Source organism: Choloepus didactylus, chromosome 2 (genome assembly GCF_015220235.1).
Source record: "Choloepus didactylus isolate mChoDid1 chromosome 2, mChoDid1.pri, whole genome shotgun sequence".
NCBI classification, from domain to species: Eukaryota; Metazoa; Chordata; class Mammalia; order Pilosa; family Megalonychidae; genus Choloepus; species Choloepus didactylus.
The window spans coordinates 121,865,447-121,889,751 of NC_051308.1; the positions used below are offsets into that span (position 1 = coordinate 121,865,447).

At 38.4% G+C, this 24,305-nt stretch overlaps 1 protein-coding gene and 1 non-coding gene across 4 annotated transcripts in view; one reads left to right on the forward strand and one right to left on the reverse strand.

Annotated features, from left to right (window-relative positions):
• The window catches only part of MAN1A2 (mannosidase alpha class 1A member 2), a 377,203-nt gene that overhangs the window by 27,564 nt on the left and 325,334 nt on the right, over nucleotides 1–24,305 (reverse strand). Inside the window, exon 13 of one of the 3 annotated variants that reach the window (XM_037826267.1) lies at nucleotides 23,964–24,243. The exons of the other annotated variants lie outside the window; for them this stretch is intronic. Coding sequence (XP_037682195.1) covers nucleotides 23,979–24,243 — 265 coding nt within the window. The 3' untranslated portion in view covers nucleotides 23,964–23,978. Of the gene's footprint in view, nucleotides 1–23,963; nucleotides 24,244–24,305 lie in introns of those variants that run through there. 3 annotated transcript variants of the gene reach the window in all.
• Nucleotides 10,252–10,358, forward strand: LOC119528427. The gene has a single exon (XR_005215725.1). It is a non-coding gene; the product is annotated as a U6 spliceosomal RNA (small nuclear RNA).

Below are 24,305 nucleotides of genomic sequence, written 5' to 3' on the forward strand. Positions count from 1 at the left end.
TTCTTTTTTTTTTTATTAAATTCAGTTTCATTGAAATATATTCACAAACCATACAGTCATCCATGGTATACAATCAACTGTTCACAGTATGATCATATAGTTATGCGTTCATCACCACAATCTATTTCTGAACATTTTCCTTACATCAGAAAGAATCAGAATAAGAATAAAAAATAAAAGTGAAAAGAGAATACCCAAACCATCCCCCCATCCCACCCTATTTGTCATTTAGTTTTTACTCCCATTTTTCTACTGATTTTTTTTCAACTTTTTAACTTTGTTTATCAAAAAATTAAAAACAAACAGGCAAACAACAACCAAAAAAACCCCACAACATTTCAAACAAAGCAATGGATTAAGGAAAACAAATAACCTAAAATAACTACTTTGCTTCCAATATGTTCCTACCATACCCCAAGAAAATTAATAAACCATGTCCAAACAGAGGAGTAAGAAAAACAAATAATCTAAAATAACTACATTGCTTCCAACATGTTCCTACCATACCCCAAGAAAATTAACAACCCCTAAGAAAACAAAGGAATAAGAGAAAAAAAAAAACCTAAAATAACTCTATTGCTTCCAACATGATCTTACTATATCCAAGAAAGTTTACAAACCATAATCATTCCTGAGCATTCCCATAACACTGAGATTACCCTCCATAGTTTATCTGTTCTTATTAGATTATCATTCCCCCTCCACTAATTGGTATCTCTAGGTCCCCTACATTCTACGGTATAAAACATTGTACATTTTTCACAGAATTCACATTAGTGGTAACATACAATATCTCTCTTTTTGTGCCTGGCTTATTTTGCTCAGCATTATGTCTTTTTTTTTTTTTTTTTTTTTTAATCTTCATTTTATTGAGATATATTCATATACCACGCAGTCATACAAAACAAATCGTACTTTCAATTGTTCACAGTACCATTACATAGTTGTACATTCATCACCCAAATCAATCCCTGACACCTTCATTAGCACACACACAAGAATAACAAGAATAATAATTAGAGTGAAAAAGAGCAATTGAAGTAAAAAAGAACACTGGGTACCTTTGTTTGTTTCCTTCCCCTATTTTTCTACTCATCCATCCATAAACTAGACAAAGTGGAGTGTGGTCCATATGGCTTTCCCAATCCCCTTGTCACCCCTCATAAGCTACATTTTTATACAACTGTCTTCGAGATTCATGGGTTCTGGGTTGCAGTTTGATAGTTTCAGGTATCCACCACCAGCTACCCCAATTCTTTAGAACCTAAAAAGGGTTGTCTAAAGTGTGCGTAAGAGTGCCCACCAGAGTGACCTCTCGGATCCTTTTGGATTCTCTCTGCCACTGAAGCTTATTTCATTTCCTTTCACATCCCCCTTTTGGTCAAGAAGATGTTCTCCGTCCCACGATGCCAGGTCTACATTCCTCCCCGGGAGTCATATTCCACGTTGCCAGGGAGATTCACGCCCCTGGGTGTCTGATCCCACGTAGGGGGGAGGGCAGTGATTTCACCTTTCAAGTTGGCTTAGCTAGAGAGACAGGGCCACATCTGAGCAACAAAGAGGCATTCGGGAGGAGGCTCTTAGGCACAACCATAGGGAGGCCTAGCCTCTCCTTTGCAGCAACCGTCTTCCCAAGGGTAAAACCTGTGGTAGAGGGCTCAACCCATCAAACCACCAGTCCCCTATGTCTGTGGTCATGTTAGCAACCATGGAGGTGGGGTAGGCGAATACCCCTGCATTCTCCACAGGCTCCTCAAGGGGGCACTGCATCTTTTTTTTTTTCCTTGTTTTTTTTTTTTTTTTTAACTTTCCCTTCTTTTTTAAATCAACTGTATGAAAAAAAAGTTAAAAAGAAAACAAACATACAATAAAAGAACATTTTAAAGAGACCATAACAAGGGAGTAAGAAAAAGACAACTAACCTAAGATAACTGCTTAACTTTCAACATGTTCCTACTTTACCCCAGGAAAGTTACCTAATATAGCAACATTTCTGTGAACTTGCTCCTAGTATATCCATCAGAAATTAACAGACCATAGTCATTCCTGGGCATCCCCAGAATGTTAAACAGCTTATCTGTTCTTCTTGGATTATTGTTCCCCCTTCCTTAATTGCTCTCTATTGCTAGTTCCCCTACATTCTATATTATAAGCCATTTGTTTTATATTTTTCAAAGTTCACATTAGTGGTAGCATATAATATTTCTCTTTTTGTGCCTGGCTTATTTCACTTAGCATTATGTCCTCAAGGTTCATCCATGTTGTCATATGTTTCACGAGATCGTTCCTTCTTACTGCCGCGTAGTATTCCATCGTGTGTATATACCACATTTTATTTATCCACTCATCTGTTGAAGGACATTTGGGTTGTTTCCATCTTTTGGCAATTGTGAATAATGCTGCTATGAACATTGGCGTGCAGATATCTGTTCGTGTCACTGCTTTCCAATCTTCCGGGTATATACCGAGAAGTGCAATCGCTGGGTTGAATGGTAACTCTATATCAAGTTTTCTAAGGAACTGCCAGACTGACTTCCAGAGTGGCTGAACCATTATACAGTCCCACCAACAGTGAATAAGAGTTCCAATTTCTCCACATCCCCTCCAGCATTTGTAGTTTCCTGTTTGTTTAATGGCAGCCATTCTAACCGGTGTTAGATGGTATCTCATTGTGGTCTTAATTTGCATCTCTCTAATAGCTAGTGAAGCTGAACATTTTTTCATGTGTTTCTTGGCCATTTGTATTTCCTCTTCAGAGAACTGTCTTTTCATATCTTTTGCCCATTTTATAATTGGGCCGACTTTACTATTGTCATTGAGTTGTAGGATTTCTTTATATATGCAAGATATCAGTCTTTTGTCAGATACATGGTTTCCAAAAATTTTTTCCCATTCAGTTGGCTGCCTCTTTACCTTTTTGAGAAATTCCTTTGAGGTGCAGAAACTTCTAAGCTTGAGGAGTTCCCATTTATCTATTTTCTCTTTTGTTGCTTGTGCTTTGGGTGTAAAGTCTAGGAAGTGGCCGCCTAATACAAGGTCTTGAAGATGTTCTCCTACATTATCTTCTAGTTTTATGGTACTTTCTTTTATATTGAGATCTTTGGTCCATTTTGAGTTAATTTTTGTGTAGGGGGTGAGGTAGGGGTCCTCTTTCATTCTTTTGGATATGGATATCCAACTCTCCCAGCCCCATTTGTTGAAAAGACCACTATGGCTCAGTTCAGTGACTTTGCGGGCCTTATCAAAGATCAGTCGGCCATAGATCTGAGGGTCTATCTCTGAATTCTCAATTCGATTCCATTGATCTATATGTCTATCTTTGTGCCAGTACCATGCTGTTTTGGCAACTGTGGCTTTATAATAAGCTTCAAAGTCAGGGAGTGTAAGTCCTCCCACTTCGTTTTTCTTTTTTAGAGTGTCTTTAGCAATTCGAGGCATCTTCCCTTTCCAAATAAATTTAATAACTAGCTTTTCCAAGTCTGCAAAGTAGGTTGTTGGAATTTTGATTGGGATTGCATTGAATCGGTAGATGAGTTTGGGTAGAATTGACATCTTAATGACATTTAGTCTTCCTATCCATGAACATGGAATATTTTTCCATCTTTTAAGGTCCCCTTCTGTTTCTTTTAGTAGAGTTATGTAGTTTTCTTTGTATAGGTCTTTTACATCTTTGGTTAAGTTTATTCCTAGGTACTTGATTTTTTTAGTTGCTATTGAAAATGGTATCTTTTTCTTGAGTGTCTCTTCAGTTTGTTCATTTCTAGGTATAGAAACATTACTGACTTATGTGCATTAATCTTGTATCCCGCTACTTTGCTAAATTTGTTTATTAGCTCTAGTAGGTGTATCGTCGATTTCTCAGGGTTTTCTAGATATAAGATCATATCATCTGCAAACAATGACAGTTTTACTTCTTCTTTTCCAATTTGGATGCCTTTTATTTCTTTGTCTTGCCGGATTGCCCTGGCTAGCACTTCCAGCACAATGTTGAATAACAGTGGTGACAGCGGGCATCCTTGTCTTGTTCCTGATCTTAGAGGGAAGGCTTTCAGTCTCTCACCATTGAGTACTATGCTGGCTGTGGGTTTTTCATATATGCTCTTTATCATGTTGAGGAAGTTTCCTTCAATTCCTACCTTTTGAAGTGTTTTTATCAAAAACAGATGTTGGAGTTTGTCAAATGCTTTTTCAGCATCTATTGAGATGATCAATTGATTTTTCCCTTTTGACTTGTTAATGTGTTGTAATACATTGATTGATTTTTTTATGTTGAACCATCCTTGCATGCCTGGAATGAACCCCACTTGGTCATGGTGAATGATTTTTTTAATGTGTCTTTGGATTCGATTTGCAAGTATTTTGTTGAGGATTTTTGCATCTATATTCATTAGGGAGATTGGCCAGTAGTCTTCCTTTTTTGTAGCATCTTTGCCTGGTTTTGGTATTAGATTGATGTTAGCTTCATAAAATGAGTTAGGTAGCGTTACATTTTCTTCAATGTTTTGAAAGAGTTTGAGTAAGATTGGTGTCAGTTCTTTCTGGAAAGTTTGGTAGAATTCCCCTGTGAAGCCATCTGGCCCCCGGCATTTATTTGTGGGAAGCTATTTGATGACTGATTGGATCTCTTTGCTTGTGATGGGTTGGTTGAGGTCTTCTATTTCTTCTCTGGTCAGTTTAGGTTGTTCATATGATTCCAGGAAATTGTCCATTTCCTCTACATTATCCAGTTTGTTGCCATACAGTTGTTCATAATATCCTCTTATAAGTTTTTTTAATTTCTTCAGGATCTGCAGTTATGTCACCTTTTTCATTCATTATTTTGTTTATATGGGTCTTCTCTCTTTTTGATTTTGTCAGTCTAGCTAGGGGCTTGTCAATCTTGTTGATCTTCTCAAAGAACCAACTTTTGGTGATATTTATCCTCTCTATTGTGTTTTTGTTCTCTATGTCATTTATTACTGCTTTAATCCTTGTTATTTCTTTTCTGCTACTTGGTTTAGGATTGGTTTGCTGTTCATTTTCTACCTTCTTCAGTTGATCCATTAGTTCTTTGACTTTGGCTCTTTCTTCCTTTTTAATATATGCGTTTAGTGCTATAAATTTCCCCCTTAGCGCTGCTTTTGCTGCATCCCATAGGTTTTGGTATGTTGTGTTCTCATTTTCATTTGTCTCTATATATTTAACAATTTCTCTTGCTATTTCTTCTTTAACCCACTGATTGTTTAGGAGTGTGTTGTTTAACTTCCAGGTATTTGTGAATTTTCAAAGTCTCTGATGGTTATTGACTTCTAATTGTATTCCATTGTGGTCAGAGAATGTGCTTTGAATAATTTCAATGTTTTTAAATTTATTGAGGCTTGTTTTATGTCCCAGCATATGATCTGTTCTGTAGAAAGTTCCTTGAGCACTAGAAAAGTATGTGTATCCTGGTGATTTCGGATGTAATGTCCTGTATATGTCTGTTAAATCTAATTCATTTATCAGATTGTTTAGGTTTTCAATTTCCTTATTGGTCTTCTGTCTCGTTGATCTATCTATAGGAGAGAGTGATGTGTTGAAGTCTCCCACAATTATTGTGGAAACATCAATTGCTTCCTTTAGTTTTGCCAGTGTTTCTCTCATGCATTTTGTGGCATGTTGATTGGGTGCATAGACACTTACGATTGTTATTTCTTCTTGCTGAATTGCCCCTTTTATTAATATGTAGTGGCCTTCTTTGTGTCTCAAAACATCCCTGCATTTGAAGTCTATTTTATCTGAGATTAATATTGCTACACCTGCTTTCTTTTGGCTGTAGCTTGCATGAAATATTTTTTTCCATCCTTTCACTTTCAGTTTCTTTGTGTCCCTGTGTCTAAGATGAGTCTCTTGTATGCAACATATTGATGGTTCATTTTTTTTTGATCCATTCTGCAAATCTATATCTTTTAATTGGGGAGTTTAATCCATTTACATTCAACGTTATAACCATGAAGGCATTTCTTGAATCAGCCATCTTATCCTTTGGTTTATGTTTGTCATATTTTTCCCCTCTCTCTATTAATATCCTTTATTGTACCCATACCGAATCTCTTTAGTACTGAACCTTTCTCCAAGTCTCTCTGTCCTTTCTTTGTTTCTCTGTCTGTAGGGCTCCCTTTAGTATCTCCAGTAGGGCAGGTCTCTTGTTAGCAAATTCTCTCAGCGTTTGTCTGTGAAAATTTTAAGCTGTCCCTCAAATTTAAAGGAGAGCTTTGCTGGATAAAGTATTCTTGGCTGGAAATTTTTCTCACTCAGAATTTTAAATATATCGTGCCACTGCCTTCTCGCCTCCATGGTGGCTGCTGAGTAGTCACTACTTAGTCTTATGCTGTTTCCTTTGTATGTGGTGAATTGCTTTTCTCTTGCTGCTTTCAGAACTTGCTCCTTCTCTTCTGTGTTTGACAGTGTGATCAGAATATATCTCGGAGTGGGTTTATTTGGATTTATTCTATTTGGAGTTCGCTGAGCATTTATGATTTGTGTATTTATGTTGTTAAGAAGATTTGGGAAGTTTTCCCCAACAATTTCTTTGAATACTCTTCCTAGACCTTTACTCTTTTCTTCCCCTTCTGGGACACCAATGAGTCTTATATTCGGACGTTTCATATTATCTATCATATCCCTGAGGTCCATTTCGATTTTTTCAATTTTTTTCCCCATTCTTTCTTTTATGCTTTCATTTTCCATTGTGTCATCTTCCAGGTCACTGATTCATTGTTCAACTTCCTCTAGTCTTGTACTATGAGTGTCCAGAATCTTTTTAATTTGGTCAACAGTTTCTTTAATTTCCATAAGATATATCCATTTTTTTATTTAGTCTTGCAATGTCTTCTTTATGCTCTTCTAGGGTCTTCTTGATTTCCTTTGTATCCCATACTATGGTCTCATTGTTCATCTTTAGTTCTTTGAGTAGCTGCTCTAGGTGCTGTGTCTCTTCTGGTCTTTTGATTTGGGTGCTTGGGCTTGGGTTATCCATATCGTCTGGTTTTTTCATATGCTTTATAATTTTCTGTTGTTTTTGGCCTCGTGGCATTTGCTGAACTTGATAGGGTTCTTTTAGGATTTGTAGACCAATTGAAGTCCTTATCTCTAATTTATCAGATCTACAGCTTCGTGGAGTACACTTTCTCTAACTAACCAGCAGGTGGCGTCCACGAGCCACCTGTTCTCCACAAGCCAGTTCTCCCCTGCTTAGCCTTTTTGGTGAGTGGGGGAGTGAGTCTTGTGGGGTCCAATTGGTGTACCAAGCTTGCATGTGTAGTTGGTGTTGCCTGCCCTGTATATGGGGCGTGTTTCTGGGCAGTCAGGGAGGGGGGGTGGCCCTAACAATCAAATCTCTCTGATGATCCTAGAGTTGTAAAGCTGCTGCAATAGTCTAATCCTTCAGTTCAGTCCTGCCACAGTTTGTCTCTGCCACTGACCCACAAGTCCTTGGTATTGGCGTATGGCTCCTGAGACTTGCAAGCGGGCCCCTCTTCCAGGCTGTGCACCCTGGGTCCTCTGGTGAGGGATGACTGTGCTATGTCACAGTTGAGTGCTGTCCCCCCAGGGCAGTTCTGGGCTGCTGGGCTGTGTAGGGAGGCTCCCAGTCTGCTGAAATGATGGCTGAATGGGGCTTTGTTAATTCACACTGCTCCACCTTCCCAACTCTGGGACAATCAGCTGAGGTTGCAGGGAAGGCTAATGTCCACGCCCAGTTTTGTGGTGTGTCCCTGTTATTTGAAGCACTTCTGTCACACTGGGTTGTCTGGGGCAGCTCTGGGCTATGGGGCTGGCGATGGGCAGGAGTGTTTCCTGTCCACCAGGATGATGGCTGTGAGCGGACACCCCCCTTTTCTTGGGAAGTTGTGGTGTTTAGTGAGTTTTCTTAGCCACTGGATTATTGCCTTTTGTCTCAGAGCTCTCTTAGTTTTGCTCTTGTCTTGACCTGCCCAAATAGCAAGTCTTTGAAGCTTTCTGTATTGGGCTTCTTAGAGTAATTGTTTTAGAAAAAGAAAAAAGGATTAGGAAAAAAGGGCCCTCCTCAGAGATCTAATGGGTTATTGAAATGCTAAGAGACAAAGCAACCAGGGCCATTAAGGAAAGGTCCACAGGGCAGAGATATTAGCTTTTCTTCGGGATTTGCATATGCGCCTCAGGGCCTGAGCTCTGCCCTTCCCCTTTCTATGTTCACCAGAACTCCAAAAATCCTCTGCTTTTATTTTGGAGTTTTTCGTGTTGTTTTTTTTCTATGCCTGTCTCCTCTCTGCTGGGCTGGCTGCTGTCAGATTCTCTGGTGTCTGGTCTCAGTCTATCTATGGTTGGAGTTTGGATCAGTAGAATGAGTTTCCGATAAGGGCTGCCACTGCAGTTCTCCCTTCTCCTTCCTGGAGCTGACAGCCCCTCCTCCCACGGGACTGAGCCTGGCAGGGAGGGGCGCGGGTCCCCTGGCCGCAAAAACTTACAGATTTCGCTGATCTCAGCAGTTCCACGTTTTCATGAGTGTTGTATGAAGTATGCCCAAAGTCAGATTGCTCTGTGGTGTCCAGTCCACGCAGTTCCTGGCTTTCTACCTACTTTCCTGGAGGAGTAACTAAAACATACAGCTCACCAGTCCGCCATCTTGCCCCGCCTCTCCTACATATTATTTTTATGATTTAAAAAAGGAGATACATTAAAAAATAAGTTATATTAAAAACAATAATGGTGCCAATATGGACTAACTATGGTGCTAATAGGGACTAACTACAATGTGCAAACTCAGAATTGAATCTTAGAGCACAGCCAAACAGGGAAATGATTATTGCAATGGTCCCTAGATTGTATGCTCTTATAGCAGTCAAATCTATCCCTGAATTGTAATGGCTATCACCAAACTCTGAGATGTTGATCCCTTAATGTATAACCTGATTGGTCTCTGGAACATTGGGTATCTGTGTTACATCTGAAACTCAGAGCTAGAGCTTGACAGATACGAATATCAGTATTAACGCATACAGCAATTGTTAAAAAAAAAAAAAAGCTGAAAGAGAGCCCAGACTTCAATTAGAGATATGAATAAAGCAGATCTGTTTAAGACTAGAGCAAATGGGGCCAAAGGGTAAAGGTTGAAACTGACTGTGTTCAAACTTCAACTTCCATGTGAGACCAAGGGAAGAGATGTTTATTTGGTATAGGATCTGTATTTTCTTAACATTATAACTTCTACAGTCAGTTTGTTCAAACATTAGAGTTACATGGAACTTTGAATAAGAAGTGAGCTATGGTAGGTCTGAATAGATTAGAATGAATAGCAACACATTCTAAAGTAATTTGGGTGGAGAATAAAGAAATATATTCGGGCCCCTCCCCTGAAGAGCTTGGGGAGAATGCAGAGGTGTTGGACTTCCTCACCTGGATTGCTGCGGATGTTCTCACAAACATTGGGGACCGATAGCTTGATGTGCTGAGCCCTCTATCTTGGGGCTGGCCCCTATGAAGCTTGTTGCTGCAAGGAGAGGCTTAACCTGCTTATAATTGTGCCTAAGAGTCTCCCCGAGTGCCTCTTTGTTGCTCAGATACGGCCATCTCTCTCTAACTAAGCCACCTTGGCAGGTGATCTTGCCACCCTCCCCACTACATGGGACCTGACTCGCAGGGGTGTAAATTTCCCTGGCAATGCAGGATATGACTCCCAGGGATGAATCTGGACCTGGCATTGTGGGATTGAGAACATCTTCTTGACCGAAAGGGAGATGCGAAATGAAATGACATAAAGCTTCATGGCTGAGAGATTTCAAATGGAGTCAAGAGGTCACTCCGGTGGACATTCTTACACACTATATAGATAATACTTTTTAGGTTTTAATGAATTGGAATAGCTAGAAGTAAATACCTGAAACTACCAAACTCCAACCCAGTAGCCTTCGCTCTTGAAGACGATTGTATAACAATGTAGCTTACAAGGGGTGACAGATTGATTGTGAATACCCTGTGGATCGCACTCCCTTTATCCAGTGTATGGATGGATGAGTAGTTAAATGGGGACAAAAACTAAATGAAAAATAGTGTGGGATAGGGAGGGTGATCTAGGTGTTCTTTTTTTTATTTTTATTTTTTATTCTGATTCTGATTCTTTCTGGTGCAAGGAAAATAGATTGGGGTGATGAATGCACAACTGTATGATGGCACTGTCAACAGTTGATTGCACGCCATGGATTGTATGGTATGTGAATATGTCTCAATAAAACTGAATAAAAAAAAACAATAATGGTGCTCACTTTGGCAGCACATATACTAAAACTGGAACGATATAGAGAAGATTAGCATGGCCTCTGAGCAAGGATGACATGCAAATTCGTGAAGTGTTCCATATTTTTTGGAAGCAATGTAGTTATTTTAGTTATTCGTTTTTCTTTATACCTTTGTTTTCTTCTGTTTGAAATGGTTTTTTAAAAAATATTTTGATAAGTAAAGTTAAAAAATTAAAAAAAATGTTATCTTTGATTTTTCAGGTGCTTCATAATACAGAGATGTATATTTATACAAATAATTTTAATATGACAATGGCTATGCTGTTAATTCTGAACAGCTTAACAAACATTTACTGAATGCATTTTCTATCCCAAACATGAAAATAAATACCGAGGATAGTAATATGTCACAAAGACTTATCAGGATGAGGGAAATACTGTGAATATATGTTAGGAAGGATTAATTCTGTCTTAATATTGGGGAAGACTTCAGAGAGGCAGTGATATTTGAGCTAGACCTTGAAAGTAATAGGATTTTATTAGGGAGGAAAAGAGGAGTGAGGACTTCACAAGAAGGGACAGCAAAGGTAAAGACAAAGAAGGTGAAAACGCACAGAAGGCAGGTTTTGATCAAAGGCATGGGGAAAGTGGCCTAGCAGGAGGTGAGGGGAAGATACATGCAGCAAATAATCTTAACTACATAGTATAAGAGCAAAAAATATCAACAATGTGGAAGTGAGGAACATCCTTTTCATCTTTCTTACTTGGGAGAGTGTATCTATAGGGAAAATTCTAGGAGGACTACTAGAATGAAAAGAATGTGCACTTAATATTTTAGTAGGTTCTCCTCCAAAGATTCCATTCCCCACACAAAACAACATACACTCTCACTTCCAGTATTTGAAACTGACTAGATCCATCCTTACACCATTGCCAACACAAGTATGCAAATTTTGTAAATCCTAAGTAATCTGATATTGGAACATGGTATCTGAATGTGTTTTATTTCATTTTTTTCCTTTATGAATGGGTCAAGCATTTTTATTTTCATGTGTTTATGTTCATCTGTATTTCTTTTCCAGTGAAGTGTCTTTACTTATTTTTTTAACTTTATTTATTGAAAAATTAAAAAACAACAAACAAAAAACCCCCACAACATTTCAAAGAAAACAAAGCAAAGGATTAAGAAAAACAAACAACCTAAAATAACTGCTTTGCTTCCAACATGTTCCTACCATACCCCAAGAAAATTAGCAAATCATAATCAAAGGCATAAGAAAAACCAAATAACCTAAAATATCTACATTGAAGCTAATTTTTTAAAAATGAAATAGCTTTCTTTTTACTTTACCAAAAAATAAAAAAAGCAATTCAAACAAATGCAAACAAAGGAATAAGAAAAAAAATAGCCTAAAATAACTGCATTGCTTCAAACATGTCCTTACCAAACCCCAAGAAAATTAACAAACCCTAACAAAACAAAGTAATAAGAAAACAAATAACCTAAAATAACACTGCTTCCAACGTGTTCCAACCATACCCAAGAAAATTTGCAAACCATAATCATTCCTGAGCATTCCCATAACATTGAGATTACCCTCAAAAGCTTATCTGTTTTTATTAGATTATCATTCCCCCTTCACTAGTTGCTGTCTATCTCTAGGTCCCCTACATTCTACAATATAAAATATTTATTTTACATTTTTCACAGAGTTCACATTAGTGGTAACACACAATATCTCTCTTTTTGTGTCTGGCTTATTTCACTTAGCACTATGTCTTCAAGGTTCATCCATGTTGTCACGTTTCACAACCTTGTTCCTTTTTAATGCCGTATACTATCCCATCGTGTGTATATAACCACATTTTGTTTATCCACTCATCTTTTGAAGGACATTTGGATTGTTTCCATCTCTTGGCAACCGTAAATAATGCAGCTATGAAAATCGGTGTGCAAATATCTGTTCGTGTCACTGCTTTCACATCTTCTGGATATATACCAAGAAGTGATATTGCAGGATCACAGGGTAACTCAATATCTAGTTTTCTAAGGAACCTCCAGACTGTCTGTACCATGATACAATCCCACCAGCAATGAATAACAGTTCAAATTTCTCCATATCCTCTCCAGCATTTGTAGTTTCCTGTTTATTTAATGGCAGCCCTTCTAATCAGTGTGAGATGGTATCTCGTGGTCTTAATTTGCATCTCCCTAATAGCTAGTGAAGATGAACATTTTTTCAAGTGTTTTTTAGCCATTTGTATTTCCTCTTCAGTGAAATATCTTTTCATATCGTTTGCCCATTTTATAATTGCCGTTTGTACTCTTTGTTGAGTTGTAGGACTTCTTTATATATGCAAGATATCAGTCTTTTGTCAGATACATGGTTTCCAAATATTCTTTTCCCATTGAGTTGGCTGCCTCTTCACTTTTTCAACAAATTCCTTTGAGTTACAGAAGCTTTTAATTTTGAGGAATTCCCATTTAGCTATTTTTTCTTTCGTTGCTTGTGATTTGGGTGTAAGGTCTAAGAAACAACTTCCTAATATATTGAGGTCTTTAATCCACAAAGAGTTAATTTTTGTGTAGGGTAAGGTAGGAGTCTTCTTTCATTCTTTTGGATAGGGACATCCAACTCTCCCAGCCCTATTTGTTGAGGAGACTGTTATTTCCCAGATCAGTGGTTTTGGGGACCTTATCAAAGATCAGTCAACTGTAAATCTGGGGGTTTATCTCTGAATTTTCAATTCAATTCCATTGGTCAATATGTCTATCTTTGTGCCAGTACCATGCTGTTTTGACTACTGTGGCTTTATAATAAGCTTCAAAGTCAGGAAGTGTAAGTCCTCCCACTTCGTTGTCTTTTTTAGAATGTTTTTAGCAACTCAAGGCATATGTATTTCCCCTCCAAATAAATTTGAAAACTAGCTTTTCCAAGTCTGCAAAGTAGGTTGTTGGAATTTTGATTAGAATTGCACTGAATCTGTAGATGAGTTTGTATAGAACTGACATTTTAACGACATTTAGACTTCGTATCCATGAACACAGAATATTTTTCCATCCCTTTCCTTTCTATTTCTTTTAGTAAAGTTATATAATTTTCTATGTATGGATCTTTTACATCCTTGGTTAAGATTATTCCTAGGTACTTGATTTTTTTAGTTGCTAATGAGAATGGAATCTTTTTCGAGAGTCTCTTCAGTTAGGTCATTTCAAAGTGTACAGGAACACCACTGACTTATGTGCATTAATCTTGTATCTTGCTACTTTGCTAAATTTGCTTACTAACTCAAGGAGCTGTGTCGTTGATTTATCAGGGTTTTTCAAAAATAAGATCATATCATCTGCATAATAACAGTTTTACATCTTCCTTTCCAATTTGGATGCCTGGCTAGCACTTCTAGCACAATGTTGAATAACAGTGGTGACACCGGGCACCCTTGTCTCATCCTAATCTTAGAGGGAAGGCTTTCAGTCTCTCACCATTGAGTACTATGCTGGCTGTCGGTTTTTCATATATGTCCTTTATCATACTGAGGAAGCTTCCTTCAATTCCTACTTTTTGAAATGTTTTTATCAGAAAAAGGATGCTGGATTTTGTCGAATGCTTTTTCAGCATCTATTGAGATGACCATTTAATTTTTCCCTTTTCATTTGTTAATGTGTTGTATTACATTGATTGATTTTCTTATGTTGAACCATCCTTGTAAGCCTGGAATGAACCCCACTTGCTCATGGTGTATGACTTTTTTAATGTGTCTTTGGATTCAATCACAAGAATTTTGTTGAGAACTTCTGTGTCTATATTCATGAGTGAGATTAGCCTGTAGTTTTCCTTTCTTGTAGCATCTTTACACCTGGTTTTGTTATTAGAGTTTTATGTTAGTTTCATAATTGAATAGGTAGTGTTCCATTTTCTTCTATTTTTTGAAAGAGTTTAACTAAGATTGGTCTCAGTTCTTTTTGGAAAGTTTGGTAGAATTTCCCTGTGAAGCCATCTGGCCCTGGGCATTTATTTATTTGTGGGAAGCTTTTTGAAGACTGACTGGATTGTTTTGCTTGTGAATGGTTTGCTGAGGTCTTCCATTTCTTCTCTGGTCAGTGTAGGTTGTTCATGTGTTTCCAGGAAACTGTCCATTTCCTCTAAATTATCCAGTTTGTTGGCATACAACTGTTCATAGAATCCTCATAATTTTTTAAATTTCTTCGGGAACCGCAGTAATGTTACCTCTCATTTATTATTTTGCCTATTTCGGTCTTCTCTCATTTTGGTTTTGTCAGTCTAGCTAAGGTCTTGTCAATCTTGTTGATCTTCTAATGAACTGAATTTTGGTTTCATTTATTCTATTGTTTTTTTCTCTATGTCATTTATTTCTGCTTTAATCCTTGTTATTCCTTTTCCTCTATTTGGTTGAGGATTAGTTTGCTGTTCATTTTCTAGCTTCTTCAGTTGTTCCATTAGTTCTTTGATTTTAGCTCTTTTTTCCTTTTTGATGTATGCATTTAGAGCTATAAATTTCCCCCATAATACCACCTTCACTGCATCCCATAAGTTTTGATATGTTGTGCTCTCATTTTCAATTTCTCCTGGTATTTCTCCTTTAACCCACTGATTGTTTAGGAGTGTGTTCTTTAACCTCCGGGTATTTATGAATGTCCTAAATCTTTGATGGTTATTGACTTCTAATTGTATTCCATTGTGATCAGAGAATGTGCTTTGAATAATTTCAATCTTTTTAAATTTATTGAGGCTTGTTTTATGTCCCAGCATAGGATCTATTCTGGAGAAAGTACACTAGAGAAGTATGTGTATCCTGGTGATTTGGGATGTAATGCTCTATATGTGGCTGTTAAGTCAAATTCATTTATCACATTGTTTAGGTTTTCATTTTCCTTATTGGTCTTCTGTCTGGTTGACCTATTTATAGGAGAGAGTGATGTATCGAAGTCTCCCACAATTATTGTGGAAGAATCTATTGCTTCCTTCAGTTTTGCCAATGTGTGTCTCATGTTTGGTGCACTGTAATTGTGTGCATAGACATTTATGATTGTTATTTCATCTTGTAGAATTAGCCCTTTTATTAATATAAAGTGACCTTCGTTGTCTCTTTTGACATCCTTGCATTTAAAGTCTATTTTATCTGAGATTAATATTGCTACTCCTGCTTTCTTTTGGCTGTAGCTTGCATGCAATATTTTTTTCCATCCTTTCACTTTCAATTTCTTTGTGTCTCTGGGTCTAAGATGAGTCTCTTGTAAGCAACATATTGATGCTTCATATTTTAAATCCATTCTGCCAATCTATACCTTTTATTTGGGGAGTTTAATCCATTCACATTCAATGTTATTACTGTGAAGGCAGTTCTTGAATCAGCCATCATATCCTTTGGTTTTTATTTGTCAGATATATTTTTTTTCCTGCTTTCTCTTTATTTCCTTTAATGTACCCTTACTAAAACTCTTTAGTTCTGAGCCCTTCTCCAGACCTCTCTCTCCTTTCTTTTTTTCCTCTCCTGGTGGGGCTCTCTTTTGTACTTCCTGTGGGGCAGGTCTCTTGTTAGCAAATTCTCAGCATTTATTTGTCTGTGAAGATTTTAAGTTCTCCCTCAAATTTGAAGGAGAGCTTTGCTGGATAAAGAATTCTTGGCTGGCAATTTTTCTCTTTCAGAATTTTAAATATGTCATACCACTGCCTTCTGCCCTCCATGGTGGCTGCTAGTCACTACTTAGTCTTATGTTGTTTCCCTTGTATGTGGTGAATTGCTTCTCTCTTGCTACTTTAAGAACTAGCTCCTTCTCTTCAGCATTTGACAATCTGATCAGAATATGTCTCACAGTGGGTTTATTTGGATTTATTCTGTTTGGAGTTCAGTGGGCATCTATAATTTGCATATTCATGTCATTTAGAAGGGTTGGGAAGATTTCCCCAATGTCTTTGAATACCATTCCTAGACCTTTACCCTTCTCTTCCCCTTCTGGAAAACCTATGATTCTTACATTTGTGTGCTTCATATTGTCCATCATATCTCTGAGATCCATTTCAAATTTTTTGATTTTTTTCTACATTTTTTCTTTTGTGCTTTAACTCTCCAAAACACTTTCTTCAGGTTTGCTTATTCATTCCTCTACTTCATCTAATCTGTTGCTATGTATTTCCAGAATCATTTTATCAGCAGTTTCTTGTGGAGGTCCAATCAGTGCACCAATTTTCTGTGTGCGGTTATGATCTCCAGCCCTCGGGTGGGTGGTGTGCCCTGTGCAGTTAGGCAGGGAAGATGGCTTTAAGACCCAGTAGTCCCAGCCATTCTGGGGACTGTGGCTGGAATACCCTGGGGCTATAGCACTCATCTAACCCTTCAGCTCAGATTCCCTACAGTCCCTCTCTGCTGGGATGACAAGTCCCTGGGATTGGTGTAGGGCTGTTGGCATTTCCATACGGCACTGGTGCCTCTAGGCTGTGAACTCTGCCGGCTTCCACGGAGGAGGATTGTGCACCATGACAGGCAAGCAGAATCCCTAAGGAAGCTCTTGGCTGCGGCACTACGAAGGGGAGTCTCCCAGCCCACTGCAAAGATGGCTGTATGGTGCGTGGAGACTACCCATTTTTGTAGTCCTCCACCTGCTGCAGTGCCACATTCCTGGCTCAGGGGCTCTTGGCTGTGGGTGTGTGAAGGGTTATGACCCATGCCAGATACTGAGGTGGGTGCCTGGGGTGTGGAAGACACGCCCCACCATGCTCGACTGTGGTTTTCACTGCTGGATTCCCAGCTGCTTTCTGGATTTTTTTTTCCTTTTCCCTTTTTTTTCAAAATTCAGTTCTACTGAGACTATTCACACACCACACAATCATCCAAGTGCACAACCAATCACCCACGGCACCATCACAAAGCCGTGCATCCATCACCACAATCAACTTTCACCTTTTCAATCTTCAGAACATTCTCACCACTCCAGAAAAGAAACAAAAAGAAGAAAGAAAACTCAAATCCTCCCACACCTCCAACCACCGCCACTCCACCATTAACTCACAGTACTGGTAGAGTACATTTGCTACTGTTGATGAAAGAATGCCAAACACCACTAACTATAGTAAACAGTTAGCAATAGGTACACTCTTTCCTCATATACCCCTCCAGTACCAACCCCTAGATATAGTGTCATACATTTGCTCCAGTTCATGAAAGAGATTTCCAATGTTTGTACAGTTAATCGTAGACACTGTCCACCACAAGATATACCGTTCTATACATTCCCATATTTTAACCTCCAACTTTCCTTCTGGTGACATACGTGACTCTAAGCTTCCCTCTTCTACCACATTCACACACCATTCAGCACTGTTACTCTAATGATATTGCGCTACTGCCACCTCTGTCCATTTCCAAACACTTAAGTTCAACCTAGTTAAACATTCTGCACATAACATGCAACCGCACCCCTTTTTTAGCCTCATTCTATGTCCTGGTAACTTATATTTCATGTCTATGACTTTACATATTATAATTAGTTCATATCAATGAGACTATACAATATTTGTCCTTTTGTGCCTAACTTATTTCACTCAATATATTGCCCTCAAGGTTTCTTCATCAACCTGTTTTTTTTTTTTTCACAACGGTTTGGTTCAACCACCATACATTCCATCCTAATTGAATAATCGATGGTTCCCTGTATAATCATGTATTTATGCATTCACCACCATCACCACTATCTATATAAGGACATCTCCATTTATTCCACAAGGAAGGAGGAAGAGTCAAAGAAGGTAGAGAGACAAAAGAAAAAGAAAGAAAAAAATAACAGCTAAAAAGCAACAAAAGGAAAGATAGAATTAAACTAAAGTACAATAGAGTCAGACAACATCAGCAATGCCAAGAGTCCCTTACCCCTCCCTTATATCCCCCTCTTACAGGCATTTAGCTTTGGTGTATTGTCTTTGTTACATTAAAGGAAGCATAATACAATGTTTCTGTTAATTACAGTCTCTAGTTTGCACTGATTGTATTCTCTTCCCCATTATCACCCTGTTCTAGTTTACTAATGCTGCCTTTTTGCAAAACACCAGAAATGGCTTGGCTTTTTTAAAAGGGGGTTTATTTGGTTACACAGTTACAGTCTTAAGGCCATAATGTGTCCAAGGTAACGCATCAACAATCGGGTACATTCACTGGAGGATGGCCAATGGTGTCTGGAAAACCTCTGTTAGCTGGGAAGGCATGTGGCTGGTGTCTGCTCCAAGTTCTGGTTTCAAAATGGCTTTTTCCCAGGATGTTCCTCTCTAGGCTTCAACTTCTCTTCAGAATGTCACTCTCAGTTGCTCTTGGGGCGTTTGTCCTTTCTTAGCTTCTCTGGAGCAACAGTCTGCTTTCAAAGGCCATCTCCGAAATGTCTCTGTAAACTGCAGTTCCTTTCTCAGCTCCTGTGCATTCTTCAAAGTGTCCCTCTTGGCTGTAGCAAGCTTGCTCCTTCTGTCTGAGCTTTTACAGTGCTCCAGTAAACTAATCAAGGCCCATGCTGAATGGGTGGGGCCACATCTCCATGGAAACCATCCAATGTAAGATCTCGCTCAGAGTTGAGTGACCACATCTCCATGGAAACATCCTATCAAAAGTCTCCAACCCAATTAACACCAATATGTTTCCTGCCCACACAAGACTTCATGAAAGATAATGGCATTTTGGGGGACATAATACATCCAAACCAGCACACACCCCATTCTCAACACCTTGCAAGGTTGACACTCATTTTTCTCCCTCATGTAAAAACATGTTTGTACATTTTATCACAATTGTTGAGCACTCTAGGTTTCGCTGAGTTATATAGTCCCAGTCTTTATCTTTCCTCTTTCCTTCTGGTGTCCCACATGCTCCTAACATTCCTCTTTCAACCACACTCACAGTTATCTTTTTTCAGTGTACATATATTGTTGTGCTACCATCACCAAAAATTGTGTTCCAAACCTCTCAGTCCTGTCTTTTCCTATCCATCTGTAGTGCTCTTTTAGTATTTCCTACAAAGCAGGTATCTTGTTCACAAACTCTCTCATTGTCTTTTTCTCAGAAAATATTTTAAATTCTCCCCCATATATGAAGGACAGTTTTGCCAGATGTAGGATTCTTGGTGGGTGGTTTTTCTCTTTCAGTATCTTAAATATACCACACCACTTCCTTCTTGCCTCCATGGTTTCTACTTAGAAATCCACACATAGTCTTACCAAGCTTCCTTTGTATGTGATGGATCACTTTTCTCTTGCTGCTTTCAGGAGTCTCTCTTTGTCTTTGACATTTGTAATATGATTAATAAGTGTCTTGGCATAGGTCTGTTCAGATCTATTGTTTGGGATACACTGCAGTTCTTGGATCTGTAATTTTATGTCTTTCATAAGAGATGGGAATTTTCAGTGATTAATTCCTCTATTATTGCTTCTGCCCCTTTTCCCTTCTCTTCTCCTTCTGGGACACCCATGACACGTACATTCGTGTGCTTCGTGTTGTCATTCAGTTCCCTGAGACATTGCTCATAGTTTTCCATTCTTTTCCCTATCTGTTCTTTTGTTTGTAGGATTTCAGGTGCCTTGTTCTACAGTTCTTGAGTGTTTTCTTCTGCCTCTTGCAATCTGCTACTTTATTTCTCTATTGTGTTTTTCATCTCTTGTGTTGTGCCTTTCATTTCCATAGATTCTTCAGCTGTTTTTTCAAACTTTCAATTTCTACTATATGTTTGCATGGTGTTTTCATTATATACTTCATCCCTTTTGCCATATCTTTCCTGAACTCATTGACTTGGTTTTTGAATTGATTTAGCATATTTCTTTGAAAATCTTTAATTGATTGTTTCATTAAAGTGAAACAGTATCTCAACTGTATCTTAATTGAGGTGTAAGTTTGTTCTGTTGACTGGACCATATCTTCATTCTTCCTAGTGTAATTTGTAGTTTTCTGTTTTATAGGCATCTGGTTTCATTGGTTACCCCAATGAGATTTTTCCAGACCGGACCAGATTCAGGTCTCAGAATGGGGCCATATTCAGTGTCATGTTTCCCTGAGGTTGTGTCTTAGAAGACTGACAGACTTTCCTGTGAGGTCTCTAGCCACTGTGCTTTTCCTAACTTTCCCAGCAGGTGGTACTTGTCAGCTATCACTCCTGACTGATGTAAGGAGGTGTGGCCCCTTTAATTCTCCACTTAGGTTGTTTCTGTTTTGACTGTTTTTCCCCAGGCCCTGGGGTCTGAATTCTAAATGGAAGGCCAGCACTAGAGCTGGGCCCCACCTCCTTCCTCTTAGGGAAGATAGAGCCCCTAGGGAGCTATCTTCTGCATTTGAATTACTCCTTTGTCTCTCTGATTCTGTTCACTCCACCCCTGTCTGGGTCAGAGCACTGCGAACTGAAAACGGCTGAGGCTCTCTCTACTGAGCCACTCAGGTTGAGAAAGAAAAAAAGGGAAAGCCCCCTTTCAGAGCCCTTCCAGTCCCCCCAGTTTTGTCCATTGGATAGAGAAAGCACCTGGTCTTCTGGGCTCCCTTTCCCAGGGCACAGGCGTTTTCTGGCTCTCTAAGGTCAGTCGTCTTTAAAAGCCTCTGTATTTTTTCTTCTTTTTTTAATTTTTTTTTTTCTATTAGACTCACCTCCTCTCCACTGGGAGTGACCTCAGGCTACTTTGCTGCTTGTTAGGGTTTTTTTTGCCTATGTTTGTAGCTTGTATTAAGCAGTCCACATTTGTTAATTAAAACCTCAGTTTGAGCTAGGCTCAGCTATATTCGCTTGCTATGGGAATCCTGCTTTCTCCCACAGCGAGGACTTGCAGATCAGTCTGCCTTGGGGTCAGGGGGCTCCTGGCATGGTTCCCCAGTTTTGACTTACAGATTTTATGCTGCAAGCTCAGCCATTTCACCCAATCCAGGTTGGTGTACCATGTGTGGATGGTCACGGTTGTCCCCCAGCAGTTGTTCCAAATTATGTACTAGTTGTTCCTGGTTTTTTATTAGTTGTTCCAGGGGATCAACTAAATTCTACACATCACTGTGCCGCCATCTTGCCCCTCCTCTATTTTTCCACATTTTTAAACTAACCCACCTCCAAACACTGTCTCTAGGTTTCTCCCCACAACAGCACAGCCCTGCTGCCGTTTCCCCAGCAGCCTCAAAAACGCACAAAATTCCAAATGGAGTCTCTTGGTTTCTCCAAATGCACAGTCACTGTGAATGTATAAGACCATGTCCAGCCAGTGGAACCCTGGAACCACTATTCTAGAGCATGTTCTGTCTTTTGCCTAGTATTTTTCATGCAGGAGAATTTTGCTCTGTCTCTCCTAATCTGCCAACTTGGATCTCCCTACTTATTTTTTTAATAACATTTCTTTTCTTAATTATTTCTGATTTTAAGAAAGTTTTCCCATTATGATAGGTTGAATAATGTGCCCCAATGAAAGACACATTCTTAACTGTAATACATGTTCCTATGGGTATGAAATTATTGTTAAAAAGGGCCTTTTGAAGGTGTTATTTTCTGTTAAGGCATGGCCCACCTGACCGAGGGTGGGTCTTAATCCGTATTACTGGATGTCTTACAAAGAGAAGAAACCAGAAACCAGATGCCAGACATCAGAGAAGGACACACAGGTAGAAGCCAGAAGGCAGCAGAAACCAGAGGAGCAGACACAGGAGCGAAGATAGCTATGTGATGGGAGACAGAAATGCAAGCCAGGGAACTGCAAGGACTGCTGCAAGCTAGCACCAGAACACTACAGACTATGGGGAGAAAGCAAGCCTTGCCAATGCCTTTATTTTGGACTTACAGACTCTGAAACTGTGAGCTAATAAATTCCTGTTGTTAAGTCAACCAGTGTGAGGTATTTGTCATAGCAGTCTGGCAAACTAAGAAACCCACTGACTAGCAAATGTATTACGAATATTTTCCCCATATGTCATTTGTCTTTTTATTTTTTTAATGGTATTTCTTTTTACTTGCAGCTGTTTTCTATTTTTAATCTTTTCTTCTATGGTTTCTGGGTATTGTGTCATGCCACCTTCACTCTTAGAGTTGGAAAAAAAGAAACTTTCTATTTTTCATGATTTTATTTTTATATTTAAAGTTTTGAAATAAGATTAGCTTTGGCATTTAGCAGGGATCCAGCTTTGTTAGTTTTTTCTAAGTGGATATCTTTTCCAACACCCTTTATTAAATTATCTCTTTTCCGCATTAACCTGAACTGTCTTTTATCAAGGACATGTACATGGGCTATTTCTGAACTCTACTGTTCAAGTTTTTTTTATTCTTGTGCTATTAAACTCTTTTAGTTATTATACCTTTATAATAGCTATACAATTATCTTGTATATATACTTAAAATGCATTATATGAGACAAAGTATCTTGTATTTTTCATTATCTGGAAGGGCTTGTTCCCTGTGGTCATTGTGTATACTTTGTCAACTTAGCTAAGCTGGAACTACATTTTTCAGAATTACTTTCTCTGTAGGTTCCTAGGTCAGGATTGGCTAAAAAAAATTATGCATGTAATGTGGAAAGCTGAAGTGAAGCAGCAGCCATTATGCTTTGTACATAGATGTAGGATACTAGGCACTATTTCAGGTTATGCATGTTGACACTGATCAGCTGGATCATCTTATTGGTATGGGGCAACTGCCAGGCCTGCAACTGTTTTGGATCCTGTTCTAACTCCTTGTTTAATTTCTCCAGTTCTTGGGCCATACATGATGCAATCCCCATGGCAAATGGTGCTAGCCCCTTCTGCAAGTCACCTGCTTGTCAGAGTTGAAGGTAGTGAGACAAAGATTTGGGTTCATTTGTTCTTGTAAGTTGGTTTGTCCCTGCTCTCCTTTGCTTCATGTCCAGTTTTTTTTTCATCAACTACCTGCCCTGCTGTCCTACAGCAACTTCATGCCTGCTACCTTGTATTTTGTACCAGGCATAATTCTAAGTGCTTAACTATATTAATCCTTATAGAAACCTTAGAGGAGGTAATATTTTTAATACTTCTTTAAAACAGATGAGGAAACTGAGGCAGAGAAATTAAGTAACTTGTCCAAAGCTACACAGCTATTAAGTAAAACAACTCAAATAAGGTAGATTAATATGAACAAGGTAAGAAAACATGATTAGATGGTCTTATTGTAGGATTAACTTGGGTGCCTACTGAGAATGCATACTTACTAAATCTGTGAGTGACACAAAGTTGGAAGTAATAGCTAACACATTAAATGACAAAATCAAAGTTGAGATTTCAATAAATTAGAATATGTTAAACTTAAGAAAACAAAACTTAATATAGATAAAGGTAAGACATAATAAATTTCCAAAAAATTAATCATATCAATATGAGAGAGAAGAAAACTATTTTAGTTCACATAAAAAAAAGACCTATAGTAAATTTTCAAGCTATACTAACAGGGCTATTAAGAAAACAGAAGGCAACTTTATCTTGCATTGATAAAAGCTTGACCAAATTAGGGATTGGTAGGGTGCACTGGTCAACCACATGTGAAATCCAGTGTTCAGTCTAGAAAAGCACAAGATAATCTCCAGAGAAGGCAGCCAGAGTCGTATCATGTAAAGAAATATTACAGGAATTTGGAATCTTTATCCTGATAGAAATAAATATTTTTATGAGTATTCATGCAGAAGGAGTATTAAATTACTCTATTACCAAAAGACAAAATGTGGTTCACAGAATATAATTCACAGTGAAGCAGATTTTAACTCAATATCAGAAAGAACTTTCTAACAATTAAAACTCTTGAACAATGGGATGGGGTTGGGATTTGTGAGGCAGTAAGCTCCCCATCAAGTGAAGAGAGCAACAAAAGATGTTATGACAAAATATTCTGTATCCTATAAAGAGAATTTTAGCATTGAGAATAAATATGCGGTGGAGAGATGGGGGTAGGGGAAAGGGTGATGGTTTTTCTTGGGCTGGATAACCTCCAAATTTTTTTTGCAGCTCAAAAAATCTTCTTCTGATTCCGGATATGAAGAGAGGAACCAATTTGAAGCTGGAAAATACGTATGCCACATGAAAACATTTTTTAAAATGTTTTTCTGATTACGAAGCAAA